The sequence below is a fragment of the Pteropus medius genome, unplaced genomic scaffold (assembly GCF_902729225.1).
Source record: "Pteropus medius unplaced genomic scaffold, Ma_sr-lr_union100, whole genome shotgun sequence".
Lineage (NCBI taxonomy): Eukaryota > Metazoa > Chordata > Mammalia > Chiroptera > Pteropodidae > Pteropus > Pteropus medius.
In genome coordinates this window covers 28,515,794-28,528,915 of record NW_024355205.1, presented here as the reverse complement: position 1 = coordinate 28,528,915, position 13,122 = coordinate 28,515,794, and the positions used below count along the sequence as shown (strand labels likewise).

The following is a 13,122-nucleotide window of genomic DNA, read 5'->3' as shown; positions in this document are numbered from 1 at the left end:
TGCCATGTAGTTGTCATTCAATAAATAATGGTATTTATTATTTGGGGTAATTTTTTAACTTCTCTGAGACTCAATTTCCTCATTTGTGAAACGAAGATAATATAATGACATATTTGCTATGAGAACTAAGTGAAATAATATAACATCGAAAATAAAATCATTTTATAAGAGTCCTGTTAATAAATATTGGTTAACAGATGTTAGGTCTTTATAAATTATGTATTGTACGTATTGCTCTCTGGCCACTAGGGCAATAAGTTCAATTTATCATGCATTTTAAGACAAAGTCAGTTTAGAAATCAGATTTTCCAATTTCAAGGTTCAAACTGTCTCTAAAACCACTTTTCCTTGCCAAAGCATTAAAATTCAATGGCAAGTTCATCACACCCAAGAGAAAGACCCAAACTGGCAATACGTGAGAATCTGTAGTGGAAGTTATGAACCTCATCTCTAGAAATTCTAATTAGCCTAGAATGCGGGCAGGGCAATAGCCATTTTTAAGGTACCCAGTTGATTCTAGATTGCAGTAGTGATCTAAGGTGTAGAATTGGCACTCGATAAGCCTTTGCTATTTAGTGATTCTAGAAGTAAGACCACTAATTCCAAGCAAGATATAGAGCACATGTTTAGTATTCAACATTCAATAGACTCGTCCCAGGGAGAAGTCAGGAAGAAAGTAGGCACATCTTCAAGAGAAATTTCATTGCATTCAGTTGATAAACAGTGCGCCTACTCAAAATGATCACGGAGGTAGTTTACTGCCCTCTCTGTGCCCTTCTCTCCCCGCTTGAGGAACATCCATTTATTTCAGACACCGAGGTTCTTTACTCTCTCCTCTTTCTCCTTTTATACATGCTCTCAGGCAACCAATTCTTGTCATCAAGTAAATGACCACTGAGACCACAGTGACCCCACCTGGGGCCATTGCATTTTAAGTGAAATTTAGAAGAAAAAAAAAAAGGCTTGAACATGAAAGAAAAAAAAATTCAAATTCTCTGTTTTTAGATCATTAGTTCTCAGACTTTGGCATGCCTCAAAAATCACCTGGGCGAAATTATTTAAAACCCGGGTGACAGGCTCCACCTCCAGAGATTCCTTCTCAGCGAAGATAGTCTGGGAACTGGCATTTTTAACAAAAGCGAAAAGTGAATGCTTTAACTAGTAGCGTGCATTAGTTTTCATAAAAATTTCAGTTAATAAGCAGTTTTCTCCAAACTTAGTTCATGTATATAAGTTTTCATTAAAACTGTCCAAAATAAAGGTTGTTTTTTAAATAGCTTTTCTTATGAGTTTTCTTTTTTCCTCCAACAACCCTAAATACAGTTGTCATGCTTAAAAGTAGTTGGTAAGGAAGAGTTTTCTTTAAAACTAAACACAGTGGTTTGACTTCAAATTTGGTGGTAAATGACTGGCAGGTTATCTGTAGCTTATTCAGGTTATTCTTTGAGCTTATTCTTTGTTTAAAGTTAGAAAGAGAGCAGAGGTATGAAAACATTGAACAAGTGTATCAACAACTGTGTGGCACATTATGTTATCTGATTTGTTTCCTAACTAGCCTGTCTATAAGCTAATGCAATAAGGGGAAAAAATAAAGCTCATTTTGTTTTCGACTAAAATTATGAATTGAGTTAGAGTTTTTCCAGCAAAATTGGAACCAGCTAAGGAATACATGGTGGGTAGAGATCGTGCCCTCAGGAAGATTAGCTGGATTATATGATTATAAACCTATCTAAGGAAAATTATTTCCAAATACCACATGCATTTGACTAGCATTATATTATATTCTATATGAGCCATCTGTGGCAGAGCAGCAAAACAATGAATCTCAATTAGTTTCTAAGTCCATGACCCTTACACCATAAGTTCTACTTCCCAGGAAGCAATTTAAAAGGAGCCTGAACAGCCTTGAAAAGCAAAAAGAAAGCAAAGCATTCTTACTTCTCATACTATTTTCTGCACATCTAACTGGGCCAAATGGCATTATTAATTATCTCTTATGGATAATAAAAAATTTCTGCTTGATGCTGCAGTTTTAACTTGCCTTTAGGAACCATCTCATTAGGCTTTTCACAGTTATGAAATTTTATGTCCAGATGCACAAGCATGTTAAAATCATTTTTGCTTTCTGAATCCTCCCCATAGAGACTGATCTCATAGAAAATGAGATTCTCCTTTAAATTTTCAAAGAAATTCTATTTGCAAAGATTACGGCTTTCTTGTGATAACTAAATTTACAAATGTGCTGTGTACTTTCACACCCTACAGAATCTGAGCTTTGTAGCTGTCAGCCCAGATGGGGCTAACTGGCCAGATTCCATAATGATGTCTTCCCATGTCACAATGTATCCATCCAGGTACACACAAAAATGACAAGTAAGGCCTGGGCGACATAATGAAGTTACTGTAGTTCCCCCTATTAATTAAAAAATTTTTAATTCAGCTTGACCAGAATTTTTTCTCTGACCTATTTTTCAACTGGAGAGTATAAACTTCAAATATTCAGATTTTTTAAGTTCAGAAAAGAATGTTGCCTCGGTCACTTAGTCTTTACCAACTATAAGAACTAAGAAACTACTGTACACAGATAACTGACCCTAACTTGGTGTTTATATTTCCTCGGTGTCACTTTGTACATTATCTGATGCTTCCAAGTGCCCTCAGCTTCATTTATTCTGTAGTGTGATCACTTTATTTAACAAGTTATTCGGAAAAGTCTCTTTTAATCAGGTTATTTCTGTAATTGTGCAAAGAGGCTTTTTCTTTGCCTGGAAACCAAACATTCGTCAATAAACAGAGAGTCCAGGAAGCAATTAACACTCATTTATAAGAATCTTTTCCACTGTGCAAGTTGGCATGGTCTTATAAGCCAAACAAGTTGTGAAGCATATTTGTGTCTCAAAGGAAAGGTGATTTGATAATCGTAAGCCAAGAATTCATGTTCCCATGCTGCTGCTGAATGGTTGCGTGTCTTTGGGCAAATGATTGCACATCCCTCATCCTTATCAGTTTCCTCATGCAGAATAAGAGGGATGCATTTAAAATTCTCTAACAACCACGATATTTTTTAAGTCTAGTAGAAAATATAGAAGCAGTACAACAAAAAGAGCTTGGAGATTATATATATAAATATATGATGTGTATATTATAAACATAAAAATATATTTTCATAAGCATGTAAAATATGTTTATAAATATATATTAATATATATAAATATATATATTAAGATTGTGCAGTTATCTCAAACACTTTAAATCCTATTGCAGTCCCTGCCACTACTTAAGGGTGGAACAGCCTACTTTGCATATAGAAAAAACAGCCATCAAAAAGTAAGAGAGTTCACATCCAATTAACCATAAGCAAATCATTATAAATACAGGAAGGTTACAGAAGTAGAATCATTCTTGACTTTGATGAACCTACAGACTAACTAAATAAAATTAAAAAAAAATAAAATAAAAACCAAGGCATGTACCTAAAAAGCTATTTGAAGCTATGAACTGATTACATACTCAATCATAGAAAGGGGACATCAGAGGGTCTGAAATGCAAGGAAAGGCTTTATTTTGTAAGTAAAACTTAACTCTGCTAAAGAGAGATGAAGGGAGACAGAGGAAAAGAACTATGTGCTTTCATTTTCCATTGCTTTTACTCCTACCCTTCCTTTACCATCGAGCATCAAGGTTTTTATCTGCATGCTTCCAAGCTAGAGACGAGTTAAACTCTTAGATTTTGAGTTTTACGTAAATTTTACAAATTTGTAGCAGACAAAAATCTTAAAAAAAACATGTCTTTCAATCTTAAGATCCAGATGTTTTATTAAATAAGTTAGTTGTTTCCATTCAAAAAGTCTATCTAATTAGCAAGAGCCAAACCCAGAGGACCAAGGTTGGGGAAATACATATAATGATGTTTCCCTACCTCATTTTCCTACCCTTGACCAGTTTTTGACCACTAGGAAAGAAAGAAAAATTTAGAGGGAAGTCAATAAAGCTTAGATGCTACCCAAATCCATGAGAGGAGCGTTATGATCATCCCTGAGCCAAGTCCCAACTTAGAGGAACAGGAAAGTAGAAAGCTCAGGAGAGTTCAGACGGTTTAGAACAGAAAATGCTTTTGTTAGGCTTAAGGGTGTAGCCCAGGAAATGGCAGTACCTGTAGAGAAATCTTATGTGTAATTATCTCCTGAAAGGTAGAATAATAATGTCTAGGCAGGGAGTCTCTGAACAGCTTCTTCCAGTCCTATTCAACCAAGAGCACCACAGGGAAATCATCCAAAAATTCATGACCCTTCCCAACCAAGAGCTTTGTGGAAGAGTCAAGAGAACCAGTGGTCTGGAAGACTTGAGGTTGTGTGTGGACCTGACATGGAGATCATGATGGGACCACAGGCCTCCCAGAGGACACAACAGAGATAGAGTGTATAGCTCATGGCCTAATAGGATATCATACTCCAGCAGAAGTCAAAAAGACAGAGGGTGGCCATTAACCAGCTTCCCCCACTATCGCCAACACCCCAGCCCTCTATAAACCTCTCCTAAGCCCAGATGCCCCAAGAAAGGAGAGAAGAAGGGAGGTGGGGAGTGGCCTGCATTAAACAAAAAAAATTTAGTTTTTAACCAAAAGTGAGTTACCTTAGTTGATAAGATCTACTAGCAGACGGGGATCTCTAAGCTATGGTGATACCTGTGATTATGTTTTTTAGTGACATCACATAGTTTTTTTGCATGCCTAAGTTCATAGCTCAAGAAAACTGCATACCTACTACATATTGGCACAAGCTAGTATGCCACGGACTCTACATGTAGTACACACATACACTGTGGAACACTAAAACAGTACACTAGGAACGATTCACCTAGAGGCCAGGGCCATTTTCTATAGGAGAAGGGGTACACAAAGAATTTCTTGGAAGTTTAATTTTATGGCCCTAAAAACCTCTAAGTTGCTAAAAAGGACCAGACCTGCTTCTCCATGAGGTGAGGGATGCCCCATAATGTCATCTCAGGCCTGAGGCACAGAGCAGTGTGAAGTCAATATTCAGAGGAAGTGCATTGGCTCTGAGCTTGCAAAAGGGGCAGAGACAGATTCAGGAGAGGTAGGGAAGCCAGCGAGAAGCCAGAGGGCCAGAGAAGAAAGTCACATTGGCCTGACAATGACTCCAGAGAGGAGAAAGGCACTGTGGGTACTTTGGATTGGCATGCAGACCACATTTCTGTCACTTAAGCAGGGAGAAGCTGCTTACCTCTGGATAGGTGGGGTTACCTGAAGCTTATCCTCATTACTGAAACAGCTCTGCTCTGTGGTCATGGGCTTGGGTGGGCCACTTCACAGTCTTTGTTCTATACCCACCTGCCACTTTAGTGCCCTATATTGGGGAGGAGAATGTTTCAGCTGCTCTTGAGCATCTTTCAGTCCACAGGAGACACAGAGGAGAGGGTCTAGCTGGCCTAATGATAGGCTCTGGTAACATTTCTCCACTGCAGTGACTGCTTCCTCTGAGAGTCTAGGACAGAGTGTGCAGAGTTTCTCAGGTTCCCACATCAATCAGTCTGTCCCCACATTTATTTGTCTTATCCCACCCCATGGGAGTTTACCCTCAGAAGTAGCAGGTGGGACCCTTCTCAAGTATTTCTCAGCATATAGGCTCTCCCATCACCTGGTTGGACATTTTTTTCCTGAAAGCAGCTACAGAACAGTCTTATCTTCACACTCCATCCCCAATCCTATATGCTAGGTCTGAAAAGCTCTAAAACAAACTTTTTCAATCCAAAGTATCTTTTTTCCTTCTTTGAAAGGAAGCTGGGTGTCATAATTAATAGCTTCAAAGAGAGCAGTGGCTTCTATAGATCCACAAAAGTCTATTTAAGAACTCAAAGCTGCAAATTTGACTCTTTCTTTTTATGTCATCTCTACCCTGAAGGCAATGCATAGAAAAGCTCTTACTGCAACTTTACGAGTGGGGAAAAGGGTTGAGTTTAGAAGACTTGGAAAAAGCACATGCATTAATAGCAGAATGTTACATTGCCTCAGTGTTAACCTCACTTTTCAAAGTTTTCTGTGAAATTATCCCTAAGGTTAGAGGAGAATGAACTTATACATCCCTATACCCCTAAGAGATTGGGGGTATAGCCCTGGACAGCCACCCTAGGTGAAAAATTTATTTAAGAAATGTTAAAAAAATAAATGATACATACATAATATACATACATATATACATACATATATATGATAATGTTATTCCACAATATACTTACATTTATTTTTAATGGAAGAAAAAGTTTTCTAAATAAAATCTTTAAATGAAGGACTAAAGATGATCCTTGTGTATCCAGTGTCATTGAGTAACACTATGTCCCTCCTAAGTGTAGTTTATTGGTTTGAAGGAGCTCAGATAGAAAAACAGGAAATTCTAGGACATGCATTCATGCAAAGAATTAGAAACTGAAATCTAAGCTCTGAATAGGCAAAGATGTTGGCCCCAGGCCCCAGATGTGAGAGCAAAGTTAAAATAGGGAAGAAGAGCAGTAAAAGGACATAAAGATGATAAAACATGACATTCGAAGGAGCAAAAAATAATGAATTAGTCTATATGCTGTAGCCAAAGGGAAGACAGGGCTACAGTGAGTGGTCACCTATGGAGAGCCAGTTAAAGCATCAATGGTGCAGGAAAATGGGCTGGGCAAGGAGTGACTTCTGGGTGACAGGTGGCGGGCATAAGGGTGGTGACCACACTTTGAAGTCTTAGGTCAATGTCTAGATTTCCTCTCCCCAGAAGTTTTTGGCACAGACTCAAGAGGTGAGAATCAGCCTCTCGATTGGCTCTCAGGCACAGATCATCACAACCACCATTCTGGAAGCCAATGTGATGGCTGACTCTCAACTTCTCAGATCCTTTTTTTTTTTTAATTGCAAGGACAGCTGCGTGAAAGGTGGCCCAAGAATTCTAAATGAAATCAGAAAACTGATAAAACCAAAAATACCAAACTGATAGTACCAAAAATCCTGAGTTTGGGGACAGAGAACTTGACATGGAGATGTAGTACACATAGTTACTTCACGATCTCCTCCCCTTTCCTTCACGTAACTAGTGGGGGATGACTGAAGACTGGTTTCTGCTCTTGGATCATCAATTATTCTGTGCAGACATAAAACACTTGTGCAGATAGGTGACCAGACCTTCCAAAGTCTAAGGTAGCAAATACATGAATAGGATTTTTCTATCCTATTCCTTTAAAAGTCTCCTGACTCTAAGCCCAAAACATTTTGAACATTCTAGGTTTGCTCCCACATTAGACCTCTGAGTTTAAAAATAGCAAGAATGTGAAAGCTTTGACTTTCTTGTTAAGAAACAAAAATCATTGAGACACTGTTTCCATAGAACTATGGACATAATTTGATTAAATCAAAAAATAAGAATAGTGATAATAATCCCATTATTTCTCAGTAAACTATTCCTTGATATTCTATATTTTACTGAAGATGGATTTAACAAAAAGACTTTAAATCATAACTTGCCTTCAAGGTCTACACATAAAATGAAAGATTTCACATCTATAAAATGACAATATATCTTCATCCTTCTTTTATACATAACATGAAAAATTATTAGACAATGCCACAGAATGCTTCAAGCATCTTTAAATAAGAAGCCTAATAAAGTAGAGAGAAACCTGTAGAAAAAGTAAGATTTGTGGTTTGTTCTTGGCTAGGCCAGAGCTTCTACAAAATAACGTCAGAAAAACCCTTAAAGATATGCATCCAAAGTAGTTATCCTAAAAATAAGAATGAACGGAAAGCACTGAATACATAAATGCTAAATATACAACGAGGAATCAATCTTTAATCCATCAATCTGATGCCAAGTTTGCAACCAGTTTGAAAGCCAATCCCAGACAGCTTCATCTGGATTTTTTCAATATCGCAAACTCAAGTCAAATTGTAACACAGAGCTTTTCCAACAACTTAAAAAAAAAAAAAATCATTCTCCAACCCAGACTTTTTTTTCCCTGAGGCAGTTTATTTTAGGTACAAAACAAGAAGAACTTGATTAGTTCAATGATGCCTTCCAGGGTAATATTTGTAATGCAAGAATAAAGATGTCAGGAGAGAAGATAATTTATGTTCAGGCTCACACTAGGACCAAGAAATCCAATATTTGGGGCTGATCCAAAAGAGGTACCATGCAGACAGCAATTGTACAAGGAACAAATCAAAGAGGAAGGTAATTAAGCAAAGAAAGGCAGAGAAAAGGAAGGAAAGGGGTGCTCGGGAGGGACACAGCACAGGCTCCTAAGAGATGGAGAAGAAGAATGACTTTCTGAAAAATGAACAAGCCAATCCTTCCCCTTTTGAAACCAAAGAGCTGAAGTTCTAGGTCAAGTTTCAGTTGCAACCTCTAGTAGACTAACTTCTTCTTCTCCGTTTCCTTTCTTCTGTGAGATAACTCACCCATGCCACTTACCTTTGCATAGTGTCAGGAACTGCGCAAATGGCAGTGACATTGTTTATTAGTATAAATTCGCTTATAAGTGAATTTTCCCATCAAACTTATGATCACAGAGATTCATTGTAAGTGGGTTCGTAAGCATGGAGATGATTTTTTTTTTTAATAGCAAGGAACTGCAGTTAGTTTTCACTCCCTTCTGGTCGCTGAGCACCCATCCTTCATGGGCAAGACATGAGCTGTCATAACGCCTATTACTAGATAAACACTAAAATGTGTTATATACTGGTAAAACAAGTCATAACAGACACTGAGTACTCTATGTTTTAAACATGTATAGAACCTACTTGAACTAAAACACTAATACATACAATTCAAAGGAATTGGTGTATACAAGGGCTAAAATTAAAGAAGCTTCAACATTTTCTCTGTCCATCCCATGACAAAAAAATAAAAAATAAAAAGTCAGCACGTGCCATAAACTAAAAATATTTTCAATGATGTATACAAATTTTATTTCTAAAAAAGAGAATTTACAATGTCCCAGGCATTGTGCTAAGTTTTTTAAATATATCAGCTCAATGATACTTTTAATAGTCCTATGAAAAGGATTCTACTATGGTTTCCATTTTACAGATAAGAAAGCTGAGTCCAAGAAAAATAGACAACTTTCTTTGTATAATCCAACTAATAAGCAGCACAGCTCAGTTTTAAACTCCAGCACTCTGACACCAGGGGCCAACTCACAATCATAATTCACAGTCATATACATATATCCATGAACAATGTGAACTCCATCCACCAGAGAAAAAGGGAACACCTAGAATGCAAGCTATGAAACAAATCTCCAATCGGCAAAGCACCAGGAGATAGTACTGGGGTATCCTACCCCTAATTTCCCTTCTCTAGAGCAAGGCAGCTAGGTGAACATCATTATGTCTGATGCTTTCTGATGAAATTAGAGTTTAGGAATTTAAATCTTCATGCTTAAACACAATTTTCCTGACTCTATGAACATGAGGGGATTCGTGAAAAACGTGTCCAGAAACAGAAGCTTTGGAAAGCTACCATGATTTTTATGGCAATTCAGAAGCTCAGTTATATGTCTTTCATTCTGAGATTATAAAAGGCAAATCGACTGATGACTCGGAGCCCCTCCCCCAGCGCTCTATACTGATGACCTTCACGGTTTCATTTCCTGTGGATTCGAGAGTGTGTGGTTTACCTGAGCTTACGGCTGCAGGGGCCTTAAAGGTCATTCCCCTTTCCTTGTGACTACAAGAAAAACTCGGAAGCAGAAAGGTCAGCCCCAATATCTTGGCATTTTCTTTTTGACACTTGGAAACAAAGTGAGAATCAAAAAGAAATCATAGTTTGTGACCAAAGACAGAGAAACCAGACCACCGATAAAACTCTACTTAAATTCACTCTTACACTGGCAGCAAGAAATAAAAAGGGGTTAATCAAAAGAATAAAGATGTTTGTTGTATTTTAAGGCAATGTAAATTTAAAGGAGAATTTCATTTTTAAGGGAAAACTTAATTGACGCGTATTGTCAAAGTAAGATGTATGACTGTCCCTTTAACCCAAAAAAAAGACAGGGAGGATTTCAACAAGCCGTCTCCTGGCAATGCCTCCCATATGACCCACGCTCATAGACTCACTGGTTACGTCAAATAAAGTTAAGTGTCTAAAATCAAATGCCTGAGAGTTCACATAAAACAGAAAGACTGGAGTTTCTTATATATTTTATAGAAAAAGAATCTACAAAAAAGTTATTTATGGTGATTTAGTTAACAAATTCAATGAAGGTCTAGATTTCAAGCGAAAGCGACTGAGTTTGGGGAGTAAGAGCGACTGAGTTCTAATGCAAACGTTTCCTTGTAAGAACCATATTTCTTGGGGAAATTACCTTGTATCTCCAATAGTAAATTTTCCCATCTGTATAATGGGCATAATGACTCTCTTCTTATAAGGTCATTGGGGGGCTTATGAGTAAAAGCATTTGTAAAACCTTTGACACTCTTTCCTTCACTCTTTTCCTTCCATTTTAATCATCTTCCTGAAACCAGAAATGTCCTGGGCAAAACACCCTTCTTCCACTGAAATAAATTTTTGAACAAAGTTTGCAAAACCCCAATACAACGCTATCGACCACAAAGACACTATATAACATCCATTTGATCTTAGTAACAACACATAAACTTCACATCACACAGTATCACAGAAATCACATTTCATTCATGACATACTTATTATAACATTTTTTGAAGTGTAATTCATGGAAAACATTTTGAATCATACTGCTCTTAATTCGCTGAAGCCACGACTTACCATTTTGAAGAAAATTAATGTGCATGACCTGAATTTTCATTTTCTAGTGCCATAGGAAAATGAAAATGGAATTCAAATCCTGTAAACACTTACACATAAAAGAGACAAGAAGTCATTTGCAAACAACTAGTGTTTTTACAGGTGTATGTATGATAGACCAATAATTTATATTTAGCATCTAAATATATATGTATATATATATATAGAGAGAGAGAGAGAGTTCTCAAATAATGTAGAAAAATTAAAAATACTACTTAAACTACATCAACTCTTTTAAGGAACAAATTGGAGTGGAAACTTTCAAAAATATATGTTGCACATTGAAGTTCAAGGCCTACACTAGACATTCGTACTTTGCACTCACAGGACACCAATATCCTCCTATCAGGCACTCGTGACCTAGAGAAATCATCTGGTTAAGTGATGTCATTTAACTTCCAACCATACACATTTTGTAAGTTTATGGTAAAGGAGCAATGCTCACACTCCTATACATTTTACCAAGGCTTTGATTTTTTTAGAGAATATTTTAAGAGTAATCTCATCAAAAACAATACTACTTTATAGACGGGAATCTCTACAAGCAGGAATTTATCACTCAAAGATCTTATCTTGGCTGGAAGAAATGGAAGCAAATTATGTTTCATTATGCCATTTATATACTGTGCATGGGAAAAGATACAATGGAATTGTAATAGATATGTACGTATGTATGCCATCTGCATATGTATAACATTTGATAATCATAATTTCATTTTCTTTTTGTATTATGCCATCATCTTTGCTGTGCAGTTCAGTATCACATTATTTTCATTTCAACCACAGCTGCATCATTGCTGCTGCCAGATCTCTGTTTTTTGGAGAAAATACACAATTTAAAATTGTTTTTTTTTCTTTTTTTTTATCAGAAAGGAAAGTCATCAAGAATTAGATTTTATTTTAGGAACAAAGTAAGGTTTCATGGGAGAAAAAAACAAAGCCTTGGTGTAGAGAAGGTTTGTTCATTTTCTATAGCGTTACTGAAGTGTCCGTATGCCTTGATAAACCTCAATGTTTGGATCATCTCAATGGGGGAATGACTTAATTTTAACTCTATTTTGGTGTCTCAGCAAAGGTAAGTTGTCTATTTTGAGAGCCTATCTGGGTAGTTTTATACTACTGCACTTGTGAATGAAACCCCAAAGGTTACCCAGCTAACTTGTCACCTCGGTATTCCCAAGTAGAAAAGGTGGGTGGCCAACGGGTGGAGGAGGAGGTTTGGGAACTGGCCGGGAACTTTCTTTGTGCCAGAGGTGCCTTAGACCGATATCTTGTATTTATTTAGGCGAGAGACAAATCGACAGAAGATGGAGATAAGTTTATTTAAACTGATGCTCTATTATTTCATGTTCTCTAGTGTCTCTCTTTCAATGCCATCATGGAAGAACTTGGAATCTCACTAAAAAATCAGAAAAAGTTAAAGAAAAAGTCAAGAACTAAGGGGAAAGCTTCCTTCACAAGTATCCTTACTTGTCATCAGAGACGAACTCAGAGAAAAGAAACTGTGGCGTGATCCAAGAAAATACCTGTAGGAATCTTTCAGGAAGAAAAAGGATAAGCTCACCACAGATTTTAGGAGAGAGGCTTTCTGACAAGTGTGTGGCATATTTCCATATATCTATATACATAACTCTGATTATATATATAGATATAAGAAATACAAAAGTTTGAAAAGCTCACATAGACATTACTTGGAAAGCGACACCAGTTCTTTTGAAATGAATTTGTATGCTCACTTATTTTGCCTTTTCTCTTTCATCCCAATAAATCGCTGTGTGTGCTTTTTAAATAATAATAAAACAACAGGGATTTTTTTTTCCTAGAACAAGTTTGAGTGTTGTTTTGTTCTCCATTGCTTGCTCCCATCCAACTGTTTGGTTGCCAAGTATTATCAGATGCTTTTTTGATGAATCCTCTTACCTGTTCAGACAGAGTGATTTCTGCCTGAATTTAAAACAAAACAAAACAAAACAACAAAAAACTCTTAGTTTATTTCAAATAACTAATTATTATTAGAAAGTAAAACCATTCGTCTTTATAAAACCATTTATAAAACATAATTTTATAAATAGTTTAAATGGTACTTGGAACATCAGTGAGTATAAGATATAAGGATACTAAAAAGGGAAAATTCATTTAAAAAATAAAAACACCTAACACGCTCTGGGTAACATTCTAGGTTCTGGGGAGACCACGATGAGGAAGGCTGATATGGTCCCTGCTCTCACCCTGTTTATAGTAAAATGAAAAAGAAAAACTGTCAATTACTCAAAGCAGGATTTGCACTTCCTCAGGGGAAGTGAGA

The 13,122-nt window shown here is 36.7% G+C and overlaps 1 protein-coding gene across 6 annotated transcripts in view; it reads left to right on the top strand.

Annotated features, from left to right (window-relative positions):
• Window positions 1–12,642, top strand: part of GRIK1 (glutamate ionotropic receptor kainate type subunit 1) — a 336,286-nt gene extending 323,644 nt beyond the window's left edge. For 4 of the 6 annotated variants that reach the window (XM_039857657.1, XM_039857663.1, XM_039857662.1 and 1 more), the window contains one exon: window positions 12,175–12,642. In XM_039857657.1, coding sequence (XP_039713591.1) covers window positions 12,175–12,330 — 156 coding nt within the window. In that variant the 3' untranslated portion in view covers window positions 12,331–12,642. Of the gene's footprint in view, window positions 1–11,686; window positions 11,774–12,174 lie in introns of all 6 variants that reach the window. The other 2 variants (XM_039857656.1, XM_039857654.1) reach the window with 1 other exon arrangement.
• Window positions 12,643–13,122: the final 480 nt, after the last annotated feature.